The sequence below is a fragment of the Scyliorhinus torazame genome, chromosome 11 (assembly GCF_047496885.1).
Source record: "Scyliorhinus torazame isolate Kashiwa2021f chromosome 11, sScyTor2.1, whole genome shotgun sequence".
NCBI lineage: Eukaryota > Metazoa > Chordata > Chondrichthyes > Carcharhiniformes > Scyliorhinidae > Scyliorhinus > Scyliorhinus torazame.
In genome coordinates this window covers 248,650,063-248,673,203 of record NC_092717.1, presented here as the reverse complement: position 1 = coordinate 248,673,203, position 23,141 = coordinate 248,650,063, and the positions used below count along the sequence as shown (strand labels likewise).

The following is a 23,141-nucleotide window of genomic DNA, read 5'->3' as shown; positions in this document are numbered from 1 at the left end:
GGAACTCCAGGTGGCAGTGTGGCGAAGTGAACTCCAGGTTGCAGTGTGGTGAAGGGAACTCCAGGTGGCAGTGTGGCGAAGTGAACTCCAGGTGACAGTGTGGTGAAGTGAACTCCAGGTTGCAGTGTGGTGAAGGGAACTCCAGGTGGCAGTGTGGTGAAGTGAACTCCAGTTGCCAATGTGGTGAAGTGAACTCCAGGTGGCAGTGTGGTGAATGGAACTCCAGGTGCCAGTGTGGTGAAGGGAACTCCAGGTGGCAGTGTGGTGAAGGGAACTCCAGGTGGCAGCATGGTGAAGTGAACCCCAGGTGGCAGTGTGGTGAAGTGAACGCCAGGTGGCAGTGTGGTGAAGTGAACTCCAGGTGGCAGTGTGGTGAAGTGAACTCCACGTGGCAGTATGGTGAAGTGAACTCCAGGTGGCAGTGTGGTGAAGTGAACTCCAGGTGGCAGTGTGGTGACGTGAACTCCAGGTGGCAGTGTGGTGAAGTGAACTCCAGGTGGCAGTGTGGTGATGGGAACTCCAGGTGGCAGTGTGGTGAAGGGAACTCCAGGTGGCAGTGTTGTGAAGTGAACTCCAGGTGGCAGTGTGGTGAAGTGAACTGCAGGTGGCAGTGTGGTGAAATGAACTCCAGGTGGCAGTGTGGTGAAGGGAACTCCAGGTGGAAGTCTGGTGAAGTGAACTCCAGGTGGCAGTGTGGTGAAGGGAACTCCAGGTGGCAGTATGGTGAAGTGAACTCCAGGTGGCAGTGTGGTGAAGTGAACTCCAGGTGGCAGTGTGGTGAAGGGAACTCCAGGTGGCAATGTGGTGAAGTGATCTCCAGGTGGCAGTGTGGTGAATGGAACTCCAGATGGCAGTGTGGTGAAGTGAACTCCAGGTGGCAGTGTGGTGAAGTGAACTCCAGGTGGCAGTGTGGGGAAGTGAACTACAGGTGGCAGTGCGGTGAAGGGAACTCCAGGTGGCAGTGTGGTGAAGGGAACTCCAGGTGGCAGTGTGGTGAAGTGAACTCCACATGCCAGTGTGGTGAAGTGAACTCCAGGTGGCAGTGTGGTGAAGGGAACTCCAGGTGGCAGTGTGGTGAAAGTAACTCCAGGTGGCAGTGTGTTGAAGTGAACTCCAGGTGGCAGTGTGGTGAAGTGAACTCCAGGTGGCAGTGTAGTGACGGGAGAACCAGGTGGCAGTGTGGTGAAGGGAACTCCAGGTGCCAGTGTTGTGAAGTGAACTCCAGTTGCCAGTGTGGTGAAGTGAACTCCAGGTGGCAGTGTGGTGAAGGGAACTCCAGGTGCCAGTGTGGTGAAGGGAACTCCAGGTGGCAGTGTGGTGAAGGGAACTCCAGGTGGCAGTGTGGTGAAGTGAACTCCAGATGGCAGTGTGGTGAAGGGAACTCCAGGTGCCAGTGTGGTGAAGTGAACTCCAGTTGCCAGTGTGGTGAAGTGAACTCCAGGTGGCAGTGTGGTGAAGGGAACTCCAGGTGCCAGTGTGGTGAAGGGAACTCCAGGTGGCAGTGTGGTGAAGGGAACTCCAGGTGGCAGTGTGGTGAAGGGAACTCCAGGTGGCAGTGTGGTTAAGTGAACTCCAGCTGGCAGTGTGGTGAAGTGAACTCCAGGTGGCAGTGTGGTGAAGTGAACTCCAGGTGGCAGTGTGGTGAAGGGAACTCCAGGTGCCAGTATGGTGAAGTGAACTCCAGGTGGCAGTGTGGTGAAGTGAACTCCAGGTGGCAGTGTGGTGAAGAGAACTCCAGGTGGCAGTGTGGTGAAGGGAACTCCAGGTGGCAGTGTGGTGACCGGAGCACCAGGTGGCAGTGTGGTGAAGGGAACTCCAGGTGGCAGTGTGGTGAAGTGAACTCCAGGTGCCAGTGTGATGAAGGGAACTCCAGGTGGCAGTGTGGTGAAGGGAACTCCAGGTGGCAGTGTGGTGAAGTGAACTCCAGGTGGCAGTGTGGTGAAGTGAACTCCAGGTGGCAGTGTGGTGAAGAGAACTCCAGGTGGCAGTGTGGTGAAGGGAACTCCAGGTGGCAGTGTGGTGACCGGAGCACCAGGTGGCAGTGTGGTGAAGGGAACTCCAGGTGGCAGTGTGGTGAAGTGAACTCCAGGTGGCAGTGTGGTGACCGGAGCACCAGGTGGCAGTGTGGTGAAGAGAACTCCAGGTGGCAGTGTGGTGAAGGGAACTCCAGGTGGCAGTGTGGTGACCGGAGCACCAGGTGGCAGTGTGGTGAAGAGAACTCCAGGTGGCAGTGTGGTGAAGGGAACTCCAGGTGGCAGTGTGGTGACCGGAGCACCAGGTGGCAGTGTGGTGAAGGGAACTCCAGGTGGCAGTGTGGTGAAGTGAACTCCAGGTGCCAGTGTGGTGAAGTGAACTCCAGGTGGCAGTGTGGTGACGGGAGAACCAGGTAGCAGTGTGGTGAAGGGAACTCCAGGTGCCAGTGTGGTGAAGTTAACTCCAGTTGCCAGTGTGGTGAAGTGAACTCCAGGTGGCAGTGTGGTGAAGGGAACTCCAGGTGCCAGTGTGGTGAAGGGAACTCCAGGTGCCAGTGTGGTGAAGTTAACTCCAGTTGCCAGTGTGGTGAAGGGAACTCCAGGTGGCAGTGTGGTGAAGGGAACTCCAGGTGGCAGTGTGGTGAAGTGAACTCCAGATGGCAGTGTGGTGAAGCGAACTCCAGGTGGCAGTGTGGTGAAGGGAACTCCAGGTGGCAGTGTGGTGAAGTGAACTCCAGGTGGCAGTGTGGTGAAGGGAACTCCAGGTGGCAGTGTGGGGAAGTGAACTCCAGGTGGCAGTGTGGTGACGGGAACACCAGGTGGCAGTGTGGTGAAGGGAACTCCAGGTGGCAGTGTGGTGACGGGAGCACCAGGTGGCAGTGTGGTGACGGGAACTCCAGGTGGCAGTGTGGTGAAGTGAACTCCAGGTGCCAGTGTGATGAAGTGAACTCCAGGTGGCAGTGTGGTGAAGTGAACTCCAGGTGGCAGTGTGGTGACGGGAGAACCAGGTGGCAGTGTGGTGAAGGGAACTCCAGGTGCCAGTGTGGTGAAGTGAACTCCAGGTGGCAGTGTGGTGAAGGGAACTCCAGGTGGCAGTGTGGTGAAGGGAACTCCAGGTGGCAATGTGGTGAAGGGAACTCCAGGTGGCAGTGTGGTGAAGGGAACTACAGGTGGCAGTGTGGTGAAGGGAACTCCAGGTGGCAGTGTGGTTAAGTGAACTCCAGCTGGCAGTGTGGTGAAGTGAACTCCAGGTGGCAGTGTGTTGAAGTGAACTCCAGGTGGCAGTGTGGTGAAGGGAACTCCAGGTGCCAGTGTGGTGAAGTGAACTCCAGGTGCCAGTGTGGTGAAGTGAACTCCAGGTGGCAGTGTGGTGAAGTGAACTCCAGGTGGCAGTGTGGTGAAGAGAACTCCAGGTGGCAGTGTTGTGAAGGAAACTCCAGGTGGCAGTGTGGTGACCGGAGCACCAGGTGGCAGTGTGGTGAAGGGAACTCCAGGTGGCAGTGTGGTGAAGTGAACTCCAGGTGCCAGTGTGATGAAGTGAACTCCAGGTGGCAGTGTGGTGAAGTGAACTCCAGGTGGCAGTGTGGTGAAGGGAACTCCAGGTGGCAGTGTGGTGAAGTGAACTCCAGGTGGCAGTGTGGTGACGGGAGCACCAGGTGGCAGTGTGGTGAAGGGAACTCCAGGTGGCAGTGTGGTGACGGGAGCACCAGGTGGCAGTGTGGTGACGGGAACTCCAGGTGGCAGTGTGGTGAAGTGAACTCCAGGTGCCAGTGTGATGAAGTGAACTCCAGGTGGCAGTGTGGTGAAGTGAACTCCAGGTGGCAGTCTGGTGACGGGAGAACCAGGTGGCAGTGTGGTGAAGGGAACTCCAGGTGCCAGTGTGGTGAAGTGAACTCCAGGTGGCAGTGTGGTGAAGGGAACTCCAGGTGGCAGTGTGGTGAAGTGAACTCCAGTTGCCAGTGTGGTGAAGTGAACTCCAGGTGGCAGTGTGGTGAAGGGAACTCCAGGTGCCAGTGTGGTGAAGGGAACTCCAGGTGGCAGTGTGGTGAAGGGAACAACAGGTGGCAGTGTGGTGAAGTGAACTCCAGATGGCAGTGTGGTGAAGGGAACTCCAGGTGCCAGTGTGGTGAAGTGAACTCCAGTTGCCAGTGTGGTGAAGTGAACTCCAGGTGGCAGTGTGGTGAAGGGAACTCCAGGTGCCAGTGTGGTGAAGGGAACTCCAGGTGGCAGTGTGGTGAAGGGAACTCCAGGTGGCAGTGTGGTGAAGGGAACTCCAGGTGGCAGTGTGGTTAAGTGAACTGCAGCTGGCAGTGTGGTGAAGTGAACTCCAGGTGGCAGTGTGGTGAAGGGAACTCCAGGTGGCAGTGTGGTGAAGAGAACTCCAGGTGGCAGTGTTGTGAAGGAAACTCCAGGTGGCAGTGTGGTGACCGGAGCACCAGGTGGCAGTGTGGTGAAGTGAACTCCAGGTGGCAGTGTGGTGAAGGGAACTCCAGGTGGCAGTGTGGTGAAGTGAACTCCAGGTGCCAGTGTGATGAAGTGAACTCCAGGTGGCAGTGTGGTGAAGTGAACTCCAGGTGGCAGTGTGGTGAAGGGAACTCCAGGTGCCAGTGGGGTGAAGTTAACTCCAGTTGCCAGTGTGTTGAAGTGAACTCCAGGTGGCAGTGTGGTGAAGGGAACTCCAGGTGCCAGTGTGGTGAAGGGAACTCCAGGTGGCAGTGTGGTGAAGGGAACTCCAGGTGGCAGTGTGGTGAAGTGAACTCCAGATGGCAGTGTGGTGAAGGGAACTCCAGGTGGCAGTGTGGTGAAGTGAACTCCAGGTGGTAGTGTGGTGAAGTGAACTCCAGGTGGCAGTGTGGTGAAGTGAACTCCAGGTGGCAGTGTGGTGAAGAGAACTCCAGGTGGCAGTGTTGTGAAGGATACTCCAGGTGGCAGTGTGGTGACGGGAGCACCAGGTGGCAGTGTGGTGAAGGGAACTCCAGGTGGCAGTGTGGTGAAGTGAACTCCAGGTGGCAGTGTGGTGAAGTGAACTCCAGGTGGCAGTGTGGTGAAGGGAACTCCAGGTGGCAGTGTGGTGAAGGAAACTCCAGGTGGCAGTGTGGTGAAGGGAACTCCAGGTGGCAGTGTGGTGAAGGGAACTCCAGGTGGCAGTGTGGTGAAGGGAACTCCAGGTGGCAGTGTGGTGAAGGGAACTCCAGGTGGCATTGTGGTGAAGTGAACTCCAGGTGTCAGTGTGGTGAAGAGAACTCCAGGTGGCAGTGTGGTGAAGTGAACTCCAGGTGGCAGTGTGGTGAAGGGAACTCCAGGTGGCAGTCTGGTGAAGTGAACTCCAGGTGGCAGTGTGGTGAAGGGAACTCCAGGTGGCAGTGTGGTGAAGTGAACTCCAGGTGGCAGTGTGGTGAAGTGAACTCCAGGTGGCAGTGTGGTGAAGGGAACTCCAGGTGGCAGTGTGGTGAAGGGAACTCCAGGTGGCAGTGTGGTGAAGTGAACTCCAGGTGGCAGTGTGGTGAAGGGAACTCCAGGTGGCAGTGTGGTGAAGGGAACTCCAGGTGGCAGTGTGGTGAAGTGAACTCCAGGTGGCAGTGTGGTGAAGGGAACTCCAGGTGGCAGTGTGGTGACGTGAACTCCAGGTTGCAGTGTGGTGAAGGGAACTCCAAGTGGCAATGAGGTGAAGTGAACTCCAGGTGGCAGTGTGGTGAAGGGAACTACAGGTGGCAGTGTGGTGAAGTGAACTCCAGGTGGCAGTGTGGTGAAGGGAACTCCAGGTGGCAGTGTGGTGAAGGGAAATCCAGGTGGCAGTGTGGTGAAGGGAACTCCAGGTGGCAGTGTGGTGAAGTGAACTCCAGGTGGCAGTGTGGTGAAGGGAACTCCAGGTGGCAGTGTGGTGAAGGGAACTCCAGGTGGCAGTGTGGTGAAGTGAACTCCAGGTGGCAGTGTGGTGAAGTGAACTCCAGGTGGCAGTGTGGTGAAGGGAACTCCAGGTGGCAGTGTGGTGAAGTGAAATCCAGGTGGCAGTGTGTTGAAGTGAACTCCAGGTGGCAGTGTGGTGAAGGGAACTCCACGTGCCAGTGTGTTGAAGTGAACTCCAGGTGGCAGTGTGGTGAAGGGAACTCCAGGTGCCAGTGTGGTGAAGTGAACTCCAGGTGCCCGTGTGGTGAAGTGAACTCCAGGTGGCAGTGTGGTGAAGTGAACTCCAGGTGGCAGTGTGGTGAAGAGAACTCCAGGTGGCAGTGTTGTGAAGGAAACTCCAGGTGGCAGTGTGGTGACCGGAGCACCAGGTGGCAGTGTGGTGAAGGGAACTCCAGGTGGCAGTGTGGTGAAGTGAACTCCAGGTGCCAGTGTGATGAAGTGAACTCCAGGTGGCAGTGTGGTGAAGTGAACTCCAGGTGGCAGTGTGGTGAAGGGAACTCCAGGTGGCAGTGTGGTGAAGTGAACTCCAGGTGGCAGTGTGGTGACGGGAGCACCAGGTGGCAGTGTGGTGAAGGGAACTCCAGGTGGCAGTGTGGTGACGGGAACTCCAGGTGGCAGTGTGGTGAAGTGAACTCCAGGTGCCAGTGTGGTGAAGTGAACTCCAGTTGCCAGTGTGGTGAAGTGAACTCCAGGTGGCAGTGTGGTGAAGGGAACTCCAGGTGCCAGTGTGGTGAAGGGAACTCCAGGTGGCAGTGTGGTGAAGGGAACTCCAGGTGGCAGTGTGGTGAAGTGAACTCCAGATGGCAGTGTGGTGAAGGGAACTCCAGGTGCCAGTGTGGTGAAGTGAACTCCAGTTGCCAGTGTGGTGAAGTGAACTCCAGGTGGCAGTGTGGTGAAGGGAACTCCAGGTGCCAGTGTGGTGAAGGGAACTCCAGGTGGCAGTGTGGTGAAGGGAACTCCAGGTGGCAGTGTGGTGAAGGGAACTCCAGGTGGCAGTGTGGTTAAGTGAACTCCAGCTGGCAGTGTGGTGAAGTGAACTCCAGGTGGCAGTGTGGTGAAGGGAACTCCAGGTGGCAGTGTGGTGAAGAGAACTCCAGGTGGCAGTGTTGTGAAGGAAACTCCAGGTGGCAGTGTGGTGACCGGAGCACCAGGTGGCAGTGTGGTGAAGTGAACTCCAGGTGGCAGTGTGGTGAAGGGAACTCCAGGTGGCAGTGTGGTGAAGTGAACTCCAGGTGCCAGTGTGATGAAGTGAACTCCAGGTGGCAGTGTGGTGAAGTGAACTCCAGGTGGCAGTGTGGTGAAGGGAACTCCAGGTGCCAGTGTGGTGAAGTTAACTCCAGTTGCCAGTGTGGTGAAGTGAACTCCAGGTGGCAGTGTGGTGAAGGGAACTCCAGGTGCCAGTGTGGTGAAGGGAACTCCAGGTGGCAGTGTGGTGAAGGGAACTCCAGGTGGCAGTGTGGTGAAGTGAACTCCAGATGGCAGTGTGGTGAAGGGAACTTCAGGTGGCAGTGTGGTGAAGTGAACTCCAGGTGGTAGTGTGGTGAAGTGAACTCCAGGTGGCAGTGTGGTGAAGGAAACTCCAGGTGGCAGTGTGGTGAAGGGAACTCCAGGTGGCAGTGTGGTGAAGGGAACTCCAGGTGGCAGTGTGGTGAAGGGAACTCCAGGTGGCAGTGTGGTGAAGGGAACTCCAGGTGGCATTGTGGTGAAGTGAACTCCAGGTGTCAGTGTGGTGAAGAGAACTCCAGGTGGCAGTGTGGTGAAGTGAACTCCAGGTGGCAGTGTGGTGAAGGGAACTCCAGGTGGCAGTCTGGTGAAGTGAACTCCAGGTGGCAGTGTGGTGAAGGGAACTCCAGGTGGCAGTGTGGTGAAGTGAACTCCAGGTGGCAGTGTGGTGAAGTGAACTCCAGGTGGCAGTGTGGTGAAGGGAACTCCAGGTGGCAGTGTGGTGAAGGGAACTCCAGGTGGCAGTGTGGTGAAGTGAACTCCAGGTGGCAGTGTGGTGAAGGGAACTCCAGGTGGCAGTGTGGTGAAGGGAACTCCAGGTGGCAGTGTGGTGAAGTGAACTCCAGGTGGCAGTGTGGTGAAGGGAACTCCAGGTGGCAGTGTGGTGACGTGAACTCCAGGTTGCAGTGTGGTGAAGGGAACTCCAAGTGGCAATGAGGTGAAGTGAACTCCAGGTGGCAGTGTGGTGAAGGGAACTACAGGTGGCAGTGTGGTGAAGTGAACTCCAGGTGGCAGTGTGGTGAAGGGAACTCCAGGTGGCAGTGTGGTGAAGGGAAATCCAGGTGGCAGTGTGGTGAAGGGAACTCCAGGTGGCAGTGTGGTGAAGTGAACTCCAGGTGGCAGTGTGGTGAAGGGAACTCCAGGTGGCAGTGTGGTGAAGGGAACTCCAGGTGGCAGTGTGGTGAAGTGAACTCCAGGTGGCAGTGTGGTGAAGTGAACTCCAGGTGGCAGTGTGGTGAAGGGAACTCCAGGTGGCAGTGTGGTGAAGTGAAATCCAGGTGGCAGTGTGTTGAAGTGAACTCCAGGTGGCAGTGTGGTGAAGGGAACTCCACGTGCCAGTGTGTTGAAGTGAACTCCAGGCGGCAGTGTGGTGAAGGGAACTCCAGGTGCCAGTGTGGTGAAGTGAACTCCAGGTGGCAGTGTGGTGAAGTGAACTCCAGGTGGCAGTGTGGTGAAGTGAACTCCAGGTGGCAGTGTGGTGAAGAGAACTCCAGGTGGCAGTGTTGTGAAGGAAACTCCAGGTGGCAGTGTGGTGACCGGAGCACCAGGTGGCAGTGTGGTGAAGGGAACTCCAGGTGGCAGTGTGGTGAAGTGAACTCCAGGTGCCAGTGTGATGAAGTGAACTCCAGGTGGCAGTGTGGTGAAGTGAACTCCAGGTGGCAGTGTGGTGAAGGGAACTCCAGGTGGCAGTGTGGTGAAGTGAACTCCAGGTGGCAGTGTGGTGACGGGAGCACCAGGTGGCAGTGTGGTGAAGGGAACTCCAGGTGGCAGTGTGGTGACGGGAGCACCAGGTGGCAGTGTGGTGACGGGAACTCCAGGTGGCAGTGTGGTGAAGTGAACTCCAGGTGCCAGTGTGATGAAGTGAACTCCAGGTGGCAGTGTGGTGAAGTGAACTCCAGGTGGCAGTGTGGTGACGGGAGAACCAGGTGGCAGTGTGGTGAAGGGAACTCCAGGTGCCAGTGTGGTGAAGTGAACTCCAGGTGGCAGTGTGGTGAAGGGAACTCCAGGTGGCAGTGTGGTGAAGTGAACTCCAGTTGCCAGTGTGGTGAAGTGAACTCCAGGTGGCAGTGTGGTGAAGGGAACTCCAGGTGCCAGTGTGGTGAAGGGAACTCCAGGTGGCAGTGTGGTGAAGGGAACTCCAGGTGGCAGTGTGGTGAAGTGAACTCCAGATGGCAGTGTGGTGAAGGGAACTCCAGGTGCCAGTGTGGTGAAGTGAACTCCAGTTGCCAGTGTGGTGAAGTGAACTCCAGGTGGCAGTGTGGTGAAGGGAACTCCAGGTGCCAGTGTGGTGAAGGGAACTCCAGGTGGCAGTGTGGTGAAGGGAACTCCAGGTGGCAGTGTGGTGAAGGGAACTCCAGGTGGCAGTGTGGTTAAGTGAACTCCAGCTGGCAGTGTGGTGAAGTGAACTCCAGGTGGCAGTGTGGTGAAGGGAACTCCAGGTGGCAGTGTGGTGAAGAGAACTCCAGGTGGCAGTGTTGTGAAGGAAACTCCAGGTGGCAGTGTGGTGACCGGAGCACCAGGTGGCAGTGTGGTGAAGTGAACTCCAGGTGGCAGTGTGGTGAAGGGAACTCCAGGTGGCAGTGTGGTGAAGTGAACTCCAGGTGCCAGTGTGATGAAGTGAACTCCAGGTGGCAGTGTGGTGAAGTGAACTCCAGGTGGCAGTGTGGTGAAGGGAACTCCAGGTGCCAGTGTGGTGAAGTTAACTCCAGTTGCCAGTGTGGTGAAGTGAACTCCAGGTGGCAGTGTGGTGAAGGGAACTCCAGGTGCCAGTGTGGTGAAGGGAACTCCAGGTGGCAGTGTGGTGAAGGGAACTCCAGGTGGCAGTGTGGTGAAGTGAACTCCAGATGGCAGTGTGGTGAAGGGAACTCCAGGTGGCAGTGTGGTGAAGTGAACTCCAGGTGGTAGTGTGGTGAAGTGAACTCCAGGTGGCAGTGTGGTGAAGTGAACTCCAGGTGGCAGTGTGGTGAAGAGAACTCCAGGTGGCAGTGTTGTGAAGGATACTCCAGGTGGCAGTGTGGTGACGGGAGCACCAGGTGGCAGTGTGGTGAAGGGAACTCCAGGTGGCAGTGTGGTGAAGTGAACTCCAGGTGGCAGTGTGGTGAAGGGAACTCCAGGTGCCAGTGTGGTGAAGGGAACTCCAGGTGGCAGTGTGGTGAAGGGAACTCCAGGTGGCAGTGTGGTGAAGTGAACTCCAGATGGCAGTGTGGTGAAGGGAACTCCAGGTGGCAGTGTGGTGAAGTGAACTCCAGGTGGTAGTGTGGTGAAGTGAACTCCAGGTGGCAGTGTGGTGAAGTGAACTCCAGGTGGCAGTGTGGTGAAGAGAACTCCAGGTGGCAGTGTTGTGAAGGATACTCCAGGTGGCAGTGTGGTGACGGGAGCACCAGGTGGCAGTGTGGTGAAGGGAACTCCAGGTGGCAGTGTGGTGAAGTGAACTCCAGGTGGCAGTGTGGTGAAGTGAACTCCAGGTGGCAGTGTGGTGAAGTGAACTCCAGGTGGCAGTGTGGTGAAGGGAACTCCAGGTGGCAGTGTGGTGAAGGAAACTCCAGGTGGCAGTGTGGTGAAGGGAACTCCAGGTGGCAGTGTGGTGAAGTGAACTCCAGGTGGCAGTGTGGTGAAGGGAACTCCAGGTGGCAGTGTGGTGAAGGGAACTCCAGGTGGCAGTGTGGTGAAGGGAACTCCAGGTGGCAGTGTGGTGAAGGGAACTCCAGGTGGCAGTGTGGTGAAGGGAACTCCAGGTGGCAGTGTGGTGAAGTGAACTCCAGGTGGCAGTGTGGTGAAGAGAACTCCAGGTGGCAGTGTGGTGAAGTGAACTCCAGGTGGCAGTGTGGTGAAGGGAACTCCAGGTGGCAGTCTGGTGAAGTGAACTCCAGGTGGCAGTGTGGTGAAGGGAACTCCAGGTGGCAGTGTGGTGAAGTGAACTCCAGGTGGCAGTGTGGTGAAGTGAACTCCAGGTGGCAGTGTGGTGAAGGGAACTCCAGGTGGCAGTGTGGTGAAGGGAACTCCAGGTGGCAGTGTGGTGAAGTGAACTCCAGGTGGCAGTGTGGTGAAGGGAACTCCAGGTGGCAGTGTGGTGAAGGGAACTCCAGGTGGCAGTGTGGTGAAGTGAACTCCAGGTGGCAGTGTGGTGAAGGGAACTCCAGGTGGCAGTGTGGTGACGTGAACTCCAGGTGGCAGTGTGGTGAAGGGAACTCCAAGTGGCAATGAGGTGAAGTGAGCTCCAGGTGGCAGTGTGGTGAAGGGAACTCCAGGTGCCAGTGTGGTGAAGTTAACTCCAGTTGCCAGTGTGGTGAAGTGAACTCCAGGTGGCAGTGTGGTGAAGGGAACTCCAGGTGCCAGTGTGGTGAAGGGAACTCCAGGTGGCAGTGTGGTGAAGGGAACTCCAGGTGGCAGTGTGGTGAAGTGAACTCCAGATGGCAGTGTGGTGAAGGGAACTCCAGGTGGCAGTGTGGTGAAGTGAACTCCAGGTGGTAGTGTGGTGAAGTGAACTCCAGGTGGCAGTGTGGTGAAGAGAACTCCAGGTGGCAGTGTTGTGAAGGATACTCCAGGTGGCAGTGTGGTGACGGGAGCACCAGGTGGCAGTGTGGTGAAGGGAACTCCAGGTGGCAGTGTGGTGAAGTGAACTCCAGGTGGCAGTGTGGTGAAGGGAACTCCAGGTGCCAGTGTGGTGAAGGGAACTCCAGGTGGCAGTGTGGTGAAGGGAACTCCAGGTGGCAGTGTGGTGAAGTGAACTCCAGATGGCAGTGTGGTGAAGGGAACTCCAGGTGGCAGTGTGGTGAAGTGAACTCCAGGTGGTAGTGTGGTGAAGTGAACTCCAGGTGGCAGTGTGGTGAAGTGAACTCCAGGTGGCAGTGTGGTGAAGAGAACTCCAGGTGGCAGTGTTGTGAAGGATACTCCAGGTGGCAGTGTGGTGACGGGAGCACCAGGTGGCAGTGTGGTGAAGGGAACTCCAGGTGGCAGTGTGGTGAAGTGAACTCCAGGTGGCAGTGTGGTGAAGTGAACTCCAGGTGGCAGTGTGGTGAAGGGAACTCCAGGTGGCAGTGTGGTGAAGGAAACTCCAGGTGGCAGTGTGGTGAAGGGAACTCCAGGTGGCAGTGTGGTGAAGTGAACTCCAGGTGGCAGTGTGGTGAAGGGAACTCCAGGTGGCAGTGTGGTGAAGGGAACTCCAGGTGGCAGTGTGGTGAAGGGAACTCCAGGTGGCAGTGTGGTGAAGGGAACTCCAGGTGGCAGTGTGGTGAAGGGAACTCCAGGTGGCAGTGTGGTGAAGTGAACTCCAGGTGGCAGTGTGGTGAAGAGAACTCCAGGTGGCAGTGTGGTGAAGTGAACTCCAGGTGGCAGTGTGGTGAAGGGAACTCCAGGTGGCAGTCTGGTGAAGTGAACTCCAGGTGGCAGTGTGGTGAAGGGAACTCCAGGTGGCAGTGTGGTGAAGTGAACTCCAGGTGGCAGTGTGGTGAAGTGAACTCCAGGTGGCAGTGTGGTGAAGGGAACTCCAGGTGGCAGTGTGGTGAAGGGAACTCCAGGTGGCAGTGTGGTGAAGTGAACTCCAGGTGGCAGTGTGGTGAAGGGAACTCCAGGTGGCAGTGTGGTGAAGGGAACTCCAGGTGGCAGTGTGGTGAAGTGAACTCCAGGTGGCAGTGTGGTGAAGGGAACTCCAGGTGGCAGTGTGGTGACGTGAACTCCAGGTTGCAGTGTGGTGAAGGGAACTCCAAGTGGCAATGAGGTGAAGTGAACTCCAGGTGGCAGTGTGGTGAAGGGAACTACAGGTGGCAGTGTGGTGAAGTGAACTCCAGGTGGCAGTGTGGTGAAGGGAACTCCAGGTGGCAGTGTGGTGAAGGGAAATCCAGGTGGCAGTGTGGTGAAGGGAACTCCAGGTGGCAGTGTGGTGAAGTGAACTCCAGGTGGCAGTGTGGTGAAGGGAGCTCCAGGTGGCAGTGTGGTGAAGGGAACTCCAGGTGGCAGTGTGGTGAAGTGAACTCCAGGTGGCAGTGTGGTGAAGTGAACTCCAGGTGGCAGTGTGGTGAAGGGAACTCCAGGTGGCAGTGTGGTGAAGTGAAATCCAGGTGGCAGTGTGGTGAAGTGAACTCCAGGTGGCAGTGTGGTGAAGGGAACTCCAGGTGGCAGTGTGGTGAAGGGAATTCCAGGTGGCAGTGTGGTGAAGGGAATTCCAGGTGGCAGTGAGGTGAAGTGAACTCCAGGTGGCAGTGTGGTGAAGTGAACTCCAGGTGGCAGTGTGGTGAAGGGAACTCCAGGTGGCAGTGTGGTGAAGGGAATTCCAGGTGGCAGTGAGGTGAAGTGAACTCCAGGTGGCAGTGTGGTGAAGTGAAATCCAGGTGGCAGTGTGGTGAAGGGAACTCCAGGTGGCAGTGTGGTGAAGGGAACTCCAGGTGGCAGTGTGGTGAAGTGAACTCCAGGTGGCAGTGTGGTGAAGGGAACTCCAGGTGGCAGTGTGGTGAAGGGAACTCCAGGTGGCAGTGTGGTGAAGGGAAATCCAGGTGGCAGTGTGGTGAAGTGAGCTCCAGGTGGCAGTGTGGTGAAGGGAACTCCAGGTGGCAGTGTGGTGAAGGGAACTCCAGGTGGCAGTATGGTGAAGTGAACTCCAGGTGGCTGTGTGGTGAAGGGAACTCCAGGTGGCAGTGTGGTGAAGTGAACTCCAGGTGGCAGTGTGGTGAAGGGAACTCCAGGTGGCAGTGTGGTGAAGGGAACTCCAGGTGGCAGTGTGGTGAAGGGAACTCCAGGTTGTTAGCCCATTGGGTGCAACCTAATGGAAAGGTTTGAAGTGTCATTTGTGGCAGGTTTTGCTGGGAGGTCCCCACTGCTATCTAACCACACAGTCACTTTTTTGGGCCCTTGGGAGTTTCACTCTGGTCAAGCCCACACATAGAATAATTTTCCTCACTGGGCGACACAGTGGTTAGCACTGCTGCCTCACAGCACCAGGGACCCGGGTTCAATTCTGGCCTCGGGCGACTGTGTGAAGTCTGCACGTCCTCCCCGTGTCTGCGTGGGGTTCCCCCGGGTGCTCCGGTTTCCTCCCACAGACTAAAGATGTGCAGGTTAGTTGGATTTAAAACAGAGGAATTTCTTCAGCCAGAGGCTGGTGAATCTGGGGAATTCTTTGCTGCAGAAGGCTGTGGAGGCCAAATCACTGAGTGTCTTTAAGACAGAGATAGATAGGTTCTTGATTAATAAGGCGATCAGGGGTTATGGGGAGAAGGCAGGAGGATGGGGATGAGAAAATATCAGCCATGATTGAATGGCGGAGCAGACTCGATGGGCCGAGTGGCCTAATTATGCTCCTGTGTCTTATTGTCTTATGGCCTATTGGCCATGCTAAGTTGCCCCTTCGTGTCCAGAATTGTGCAGGTTAGGTTACGAGGATAGGGCAGGGGAGTGGGCCTAGGTAGGATGCTCTTTCAAACTCGCTGTTCTGAATGGCCTCCTTCTGCACAATAGGAATTCTATGGTTCTTTGGGAGCTAAACTCACTGCGCAGACCTGCTCCTCAGAGATCAGGCCGCCATTTTGAATTGGTGCTCTAATCTCTCAGTGGGCTTGTGGGTCACCCCCACCCACGGGGAATGTTACCACCACACACATGGGCAGCACACCATGCACCTCCAAGTGATGGCACCCCACTGTTGGGTTGCTGAGGCCCTCCTTTTTTCACACCTTCCCATGCTCCCCAGCTTTGCGGTGCCATCTGGGCACTTTGGCAGTGCCAGGGTGCCAGCCTGGCAGTGTCAAGGTGCCCAGGTTCCAGGGGAGGGTCAGGGGGCCACCTTGCCCTATCTCTAGCCACCCAGGGGCCTCCGATGGTCTGGGAGACCCCCGAGGTGTCAGAACGTTTGGTCCATGTTTGTGTGGACAGTGCCAATCGGTGCCCACGTGACCGCTCGCTGAGGAGCCGGTTAGATCACGGGAGGCCGTTCGATTGGGGGTCCTTCATGTTAATGGGGCTGAGATTGACCTTAATTGGTGATCATTGGTTTCGCGCCACAACATAGATCATCATAGAATTTACACCACGGCGTGATTCGGAACTCGCCATCGGGAACGGGCCAGTTAGATCGGAAACCGATTGGCGCCTGGCGCAGTTCCCGATTTCTGACTCTCCCGTGATCTAATCAACACGCTCAGATTCACGTCCGGCGCGACGCACCGTTAGATCGCGCCCATTGATGTGGAAGAAATGATTAATCATCCCTCAGGCTTTGGGTGTACTTTGGTTGTGAATAAAACTGTCTCGCTGAGCAAGCTTCCAGAATCCTCCTCACCAAGGCCACAGGAGGGTGCTGCTACTGAGCAAGATGCTGAGAGGTGAGAGCAGGGTTGGGTTCGCCTCTGATACCGCCCCAGTTCATTATCTGGGATCACCATTGGTGAAGGATGGTCTCTGGGGTGAGACCCAGGAGCTTGGGGGGTGGAATTTATTGTTTTGGTTTTACAAGCATGGGTTTCCCTACTGCTAGACGTCATTCTGAGATTGGTCAGCTCTTTCTGAATAATCCTGACTGCGCCAATAGCTGCACTAACAATAATCAGTTGCGCTCATAACCAGGTTAATTTACTTACTAGGAGTGACATACATCCATACACAGGGATCCATTCTCTGCAAACAAAAGGAATATGCCCAAGCTTTGCACCTTTTTAAATTACACGGGAGCTTGAAAGCCTGTAGTTCCCCATTGCATTTTCCGTGGCAATGCCTTGGCCAATCAGAGTTAATTTGTCAAACAATCATCATGATTTTCTCCTGTAGTATAAATTGTAATCTTGTGAAATTTGATATTTTTGCATTTTACCTGGTGAGTGCAAAACGAAAAGCTTCAGCAACATATGTCTCTTTTCAATAATATTAAGTTAGATTTAGCTGAGGAAAGGTGAGAGGCAGTTTGAGTGGAGCATTAAGACCAGCATGATGGCCTGTTCCTCTGCTGTCTCGGCTCTGTTATCCAATATAATTTTACTGAGTAACTGAGGCACAAGGAGAGAAAACCCACTGAATTGTTGGATCTCAAAAATCTTCAGGGTTCAAGTCTTTGAAGGTGAGGGGTCAATATCTTCAGGATTAATATTGTCAAAGGCCAAGATCTTTGGGAGCAGGATCCTCGGGGGTCAAGGGTCTCGGGGGTCAAGGGCCTCGGGGGTCAAGGGCTTTTAAAGGGAGCTCGTCAGGAGAAAAAATTGCAACAAAAGGTGGAAGTTTAATAAGTTCTGCAAAATGAAGCATAAACATTTGGGATGAGCAAAGATGATGTTTGATATTTGAGGAAATTGATGGTTTAAAAAGGAACAGTCAATTTCTAAACATCCCCAGTAACTGAGATATAAGCAAAACCAGGTGGGACAGATGTTTGTGCTGGGGTGAGGAATCTGTCTCTCTGTCTCCTCCTCCAGATCATGTACCTTCCCCCGCCCTGGGGTGACTGCAGGATGTCGAACATGAACTCTGGCTTCTTTAGCACGTACAGCATCACCGCGTGCAGGATCGACTGCGAGACTCGATACCTCGTGGAGAATTGCAACTGCCGCATGGTGCACATGCCAGGTAAGATCCAGAGAGCGAGATAGCGGCGGACCACCCAGAGTGGCTGCATAGTGACCGTCTTATTCATGTATCAAAACTGCTGGAAACAATCATTTTGGAAAACATTCATCGTCGCATGGAGAAATGTGGGCCAATGAAAGAAAGCCAGCATAGGTTTCTAAAGGGGAAATTGTGTGCGACTAACTTGCTGGAGATTTATGAGGAGGTAACAGAGAGGGTCGATGGGGGTAATGCTGTTAATGTGGTGTACATGGACTTTCGAAAGGAATTCCATACAGTTCCAGACTTGTGAGAAAAGTTTTTTAAAACATTTTTTATTCCATCCTTAAAGTTACAAAACCAATGGAGTGGGCAGGGCAAAACCTTAATCCATCTCATTGCCTGCTCCAAAAACCAATTCAAATTGAAGCCAATTCATGGTCTCCACAAGACAGACACACAGGATCCAAGCTGATGGTTTTACACCTATCTTGGGCTCGATCTGAGCCAAAAGGGTCAGTAGGAAATGGATACAAACTGGCTCAATAATCAGAGGCTGATGGACATCAATGGTCACTGGATATTTTTTGGGCTGGAGGAAGGTATTTGTAGTGGTATTCCCCAGGGGACGGGATTGGGACTCTTGCTTTTCCTGATGTATTAATGATCTCGATTGTGTGTGTGTGTAGGGAACAATTTCAAAATTTGTGGTTGATGCTAAAGTGGAAAGCATTGTAAACTGGGAAGAGGATGGTGTTGAATTTCAAAAGGGTGTAAATAAGTTGGCGGAGTGGACAGATATGTGGAAGATGAAGTTCGAAAAATGTGAGGTGATTCATAGGAACACAGGAGCAGGAGTGGGCCATTCAGCCCATCGAGCCTGCTCTACCATCCAGTCCAATTGTGGCTGATCGCACAATTCAATGCCTTTTACACCCATTATCCCCATAACCCTTTATGTCATTGGGATTTAGAAATCTATCAATTCCTGCTTTAAACTTACTCAATGACGGAGCTTTCTCAGTCCTCAGTGACATCACCCTTATTTTGAAATTGTGCCCCTGGTTCTCGACTCCCCGACCATAGGAAACCCCCGAGCAGGCGCCGGAATGTGGCAACTAGGGGCTTTTCACAGTAACTTCATTGCAGTGTTAATGTAAGCCTATTTGTGACAATAAAGGTTATTATACATCTTGCCTGCATTCACCCCATCTTCCCCTTTAAGTATTTTGTCGGTTTCAGTGAGATCACCTGTCATTCTTTGAAACTGCAGAGAATCCAGGTCCAGTTTGCCCAATCTCTCTTTATAAAGCAGTCCCTCCATCCCCAGGACAAGCCTGGTGAACCTTCGTTACACTCCCTCTCCGGCAATAATATACTTACTGAGGTAACGGGCCCAAAGTGCACACAGTGCTCCAGGTGCGGGATAACCGAGCTCCTGCACAATTGAAGCAAAACTCACTACCCCTGGATTCAAATCCTCTTACCATAAAGGCCAACATTCCATAAGCCTTCTGATTATCTTGTTGTATTTTGATAGGAAGAAGGCGGAGAGCCAATATAAATTACAGGTTACAATTCGAAAGGGGGTGCAGGGGCCAGAGGGACCTGCGTGTAAATGACTCAGATCATTGAACAAAGAAAAAACAAAGAACAAAGAAATGTACAGCACAGGAACAGGCCCTTCGGCCCTCCAAGCCCGTGCCGACCATGCTGCCCGACTAAACTACAATCTTCTACACTTCCTGGGTCCGTATCCCTCTATTCCCATCCTATTCATGTATTTGTCAAGATGCCCCTTAAATGTCACTATCGTCCCTGCTTCCACCACCTCCTCCGGTAGCGAGTTCCAGGCACCCACTACCCTCTGGGTAAAAAAACTTGCCTCGTACATCTACTCTAAACCTTGCCCCTCGCACCTTAAACCTATGCCCCCTAGTAATTGACCCCTCTACCCTGGGGAAAAGCCTCTGACTATCCACTCTGTCTATGCCCCTCATAATTTTGTAGACCTCTATCAGGTCTCCCCTCAACCTCCGTCGTTCCAGTGAGAACAAACCGAGTTTATTCAACTGCTCCTCAGGTGGCAGCACAGGTTAATAAGGAATAACATATCCAAGACTTTCTGAATATTGGGAGTACAAGAACAGTGGGAAATTCAGCTTATCACCAGCAAATGCAAGAAGAATCTCTCCTCTGATTGGATCTGTGCAGCTTGATACCATTTTTCAACTGTCTTTCACTTGAATGTCCAGGTTTTTGGGGGGGGGTGCTGAAATGGGAAATGGAAGGTTCCGGATTGGTGATCCAGTGTGATCCGGAGGCTCGTGATGTGAAACCTAAATTTCAGCCGTAGAATTGGGTCCAGTTCAGGGCACCCCAATTTGGGAAAGATGTTGGAGAGAGATTGCAGTAAAATTCACCAGAATGGTTTCCGGGGTGAGGAACTCCAGTTACAGGGGTAGGTCGGAGAGATTGCGACTGTTTTGCTCGGAGAGGAGATTTGAACGGCTTTCCTCAGTGTTGTAACAATTCTGTAATCCTGTGATCCACCCAATGTTTACTCTGTTATTGTCCTTACTACTACCTCCCTCCAACCCTAATCCACCCAGAGATTAGTCCCTGCCTGAGCCATCTACCACAAACTCTGATAATGGGCGGGATTTAACCACTGCATTGCGCCCGGTGCAGACCTGGGCGACCCGGTTAAATAACAGGAAAGGCCAACATCGAGACTCGTGCCCTAGCGAACCTGCCCACTCCCGATGGTGAGATCCAGAACAGAGAGGGCTTTATGAGCCACGTGCTTGATGGATCCGGGGGTCTCCGTCAGGTGGTATGTGTGGGCACCGCAACTGGACAAGATGGGGGCAAGCACAAAGATCGAAAGTGGGGAGGGTGCGAGGAGTCAGCCGGTGATTTGTGTGGGGTTGATTTGGGAATTTGAGGCGTGGCGTGCGGAACTGATACCAGGAGAGATAATGTGGTCCCACTATTTAAGAAAGGCTGTAGAGACAAGCCAGGGAACCACAGACCAGTGAGTCTCACGTCACTGGTAGGGAAACTACTGGAGAAAATTCTGAAGGAGACAATCTATCTCCACTTGGAGAGACACGGTTTGATCAGGGATAGTCAGCGTGGCTTTGTCAGAGGGAGGTCATGCCTAACAAATTTGATTGAATTTTTTGAGCATGTGACCAGGTGTGTAGATGAGGGTAGTGCAGTTGATGTAGTTTACATGGGTTTCAGCAAAGCCTTTGACAAGGTCCCACATGGGAGGCTGTTTAAGAAGACAAATGTACATGTGATACAGGGGAACTTGAAAAGGTGGATTTATAATTGGCGTAGCTGTGGGAGACCGAGGGTGACGACAGACGGCTGCTTTAGTGCCTGGAAGCCAGTGACCAGTGGCATACCACAGGGATCCGTGCTGGGTCCCTGTTTGTCATTTACATAAATGACATAGATGACGATGTGGGGGGGTAGGATCAGTAAGTTTGTGGATGACACAAAGATTGGCCGGGTGGTTATCAGTGAGTTGGAGTGTCTTGTGTACAGGAAGATATAGACGAGATGGTCAAATGTGCAGAAAAGTGGCAGATGGAATTTAACTCTGAAAAGTGAGGGGATACACTTTGGAAGGAATAATGAGACAAGAAAGTATTCAACAAATGGCCGGGCACTGGGTAGTTCCGAGGAACAAAGGGACCTTGGAGTGTTTGTCCAGAGATCTCTGAAGGCGGGAGGGCAGGTTAATGGGGAGGTGAAAAAGGCATATGGGACACTTTATCAATCGAGACATAGATTACAAAAGCAGGGAGGGGCAATGCAGCCAGGGGGGGACCTAGCTGGGGAGGGGGGGGGACCGGGTTGCTGCCGGAATGGCCAAGGGGGAGCTGGAGTTGGTAGAGGAGGTCGGAGCGGGGGTCTGCCGCTGTGGGGAATGGGCCGTGCGGGGGGCGCGGGCACGTGGCTGGCCTAGGAAGAGCTATGGCTAGTCAGTGGGGGAGGGGGGTGAGTAGTATTGCTGCTAACTTTAGCCTTAGTTTAATTGCTCTGTTCTATCACCTTTGCTCACGAGCCGCCAGGTATCTTTCTGATACCGCCACGTGGTTCAAGTTCAAGTAATGATTGATAATCCAACACACCGCTTAGTAAGAGTTAAATCAAAGCACATTTATTATATACAGCAATTAATACTTATACATTAATTCTACTTCTAAGCTACTTCCTACAACTAACAGGCCAATACTTAACTTTGGAACTGGCCCACCAGGTCAGGGAAACGAATGGCCTTCCGTTCGGGTTCTGAGTCTGCGGGATTCGAAGCTGGTACAGATTGAGAGCTAGGAGCGCCTATCTCGTAGCGAGCGTTGGAGTAAGACTTACGATTTGAGCGGCTGTTGAAGAGTGTAGAAGGCTAGCAGAAGGGTGCGGAAGGGTGGCAGAAGGGTCGATTTGAACTTGGACTCTATTCTTATAGTCCCCAGGGGCTTCCCGCCTTTCGGGGCGGACCCTGTACCTGGTTCCAAGTGATTGGACTTTGTCCCAATCGCTTGGTTCGATTTCTCCAATGCTGGAGCGGTTCCCTGATCGATGGGCGGTCTTGGGGTGCTCGTTCACCTCCTTTGTGTAGGCTTCTGCTGGCGCCGAAGAGTCTGGGTTGGCTTTGTGTCTAATTTGTTGCACATTGTTCCCGGGGATTGCTCATTAGTATGCAGATGGCTGGTGTTTTGTTATGCTGATGGTTGCTGGTATCGATCTTGTCTGGCCTTCCCAGAGGTGAAGAGGAGGCAGGTCCGAGGGTGCATAGAGAGGTACCTGGAGGCTAATGACAATGGGGAGGCCCAAGTGGGGGTGGACTGGGAGGCGCTGAAGGAGGTGGTCAGAGGAGAGCTGATCTCCATTAGGGCCCATAAGGAGAGGAGGGAGATGAGAGAGAGGGAGAGGCTGGGGGAGATGGTGAGGGTGGACAGGAGGTACGAAGAGGTCCCGGAGGAGGGATTGCTTAGGGAACGGCGCAGCCTCCAGGCCGAATTCGATCTGTTGACCACCAGGAAGGCGGAGGCGCAGTGGAGGAAGGCGCAGGGGGGGGGGGGGTATATGAATATGGAGAAAAGGCGAGTCGGATGCTGGCGCACCAGCTTCAGAAGCGAGAGGCAGCTAGGGACATCGGAGGAGTTAAGGATGGAGGAGGGAGCATGGTGTGAAGTGGGGTGGGTATCAATGGGGTCTTCAGGGACTTCTATGAGGAACTGTATCGGTCCAAGCCCCCACTGGAGGAGGGAGGGATGGGTCGCTTTCTGGACCGGTTGAAATTCCCGAGGGTGGAGGAGGGGCAGGTGACGGGGCTGGGGGCGTTGGCGGGGTTGGAGGAGTTGGTCAAAGGGATAGGAAGCATGCAGGCGGGGAAGGCACCGGGGCCAGATGGGTTCCAGGTCGGATTTTATAAGAAGTATGCGGACCTGCTGGGCTCTCTGTTGGTAAGGACCTTTAACGAGGCAAGGGAAGGGAAGGGGGGGGGAAGATGTCTCGGGCGCTGATCTCCTTGATCCTGAGGCGGGACAAGGATCTACAATGTGAGTCATACAGGCCGATCTCACTCCTAAATGTAGATGCAAAGTTGTTGGCGAAGATTTTAGCCACGAGGATAGAGGGCTGTGTGTCGCAGGTCGTACACGAGGATCAGACGGGGTTCGTGAAAGGGAGACAGCTGAATACGAATGTACGGAGGGTCTTGAATGCTATCATGATGCCGGCAGTGGAAGGGGAGGCGGAGATAGTGGCGGCGATGGATGCGGAGAAGGCCTTTGATAGGGTAGAGTGGGGGTACCTGTGGGAGGTGTTGAAGAGGTTCGGGTTCGGGTAGGGGTTTGTCAAGTGGTTAAGTTGCTGTATGAGGCCCCGGTGGCGAGTGTGGCCACGAACAGGAGGTCAGAGTATTTTTGGTTACACTGGGGGACGAGGCAGGGGTGTCCCCTGTCCCCCCTGCTCTTTGCACTGGCGATTGAACCCCTGGCCATGGCGTTGAGGGAGTCGAGGAACTGGAGGGGCCTGGTGCGGGGTGGGGAGGAGCATAGGGTGTCGCTCTATGCGGACGATTTGCTGCTATATGTGGCGGACCCGGTGGGGGGGAATGCCGGAGGTGATGAGGATTCTCAGGGAGCTTGAGGATTTCTCCGGGTATAAGCGCAACATGGGGAAGAGCGAGCTGTTCGTGGTTCACCCAGGGGACCAGGAGAGGGGTTTGGTGAGCTCCCGCTAAAAAGGACGGAGAGGAGTTTCAGGTACCTGGGGGTCCAGGTGGCTAGGAGTTGGGGGATGCTGCATAAGTTTAACTTCACAAGACTGGTGGAGCAAATGGAGGAGGAGTTTAAGAGGTGGGACGTGCTGCCACTCTCCCTGGCGGGTAGGGTGCAGTCAGTTAAAATGACGGTGCTTCCGATATTTTTGTTCCTGTTCCAGTGCCTCCCCATCCTGATCCCTAAGGTCTCCTTCAGGCGGGTGAACAGGAGC

The 23,141-nt window shown here is 54.3% G+C and overlaps 1 protein-coding gene across 2 annotated transcripts in view; it reads left to right on the top strand.

Annotated features, from left to right (window-relative positions):
- Positions 1–23,141, top strand: part of asic1c (acid-sensing (proton-gated) ion channel 1c) — a 529,389-nt gene that overhangs the window by 230,206 nt on the left and 276,042 nt on the right. For both annotated transcript variants that reach the window (XM_072468555.1, XM_072468556.1), the window contains exon 4: positions 16,496–16,646. In XM_072468555.1, the coding sequence (XP_072324656.1) occupies positions 16,496–16,646 (151 nt within the window). The remainder of the gene's footprint in view (positions 1–16,495; positions 16,647–23,141) is intronic.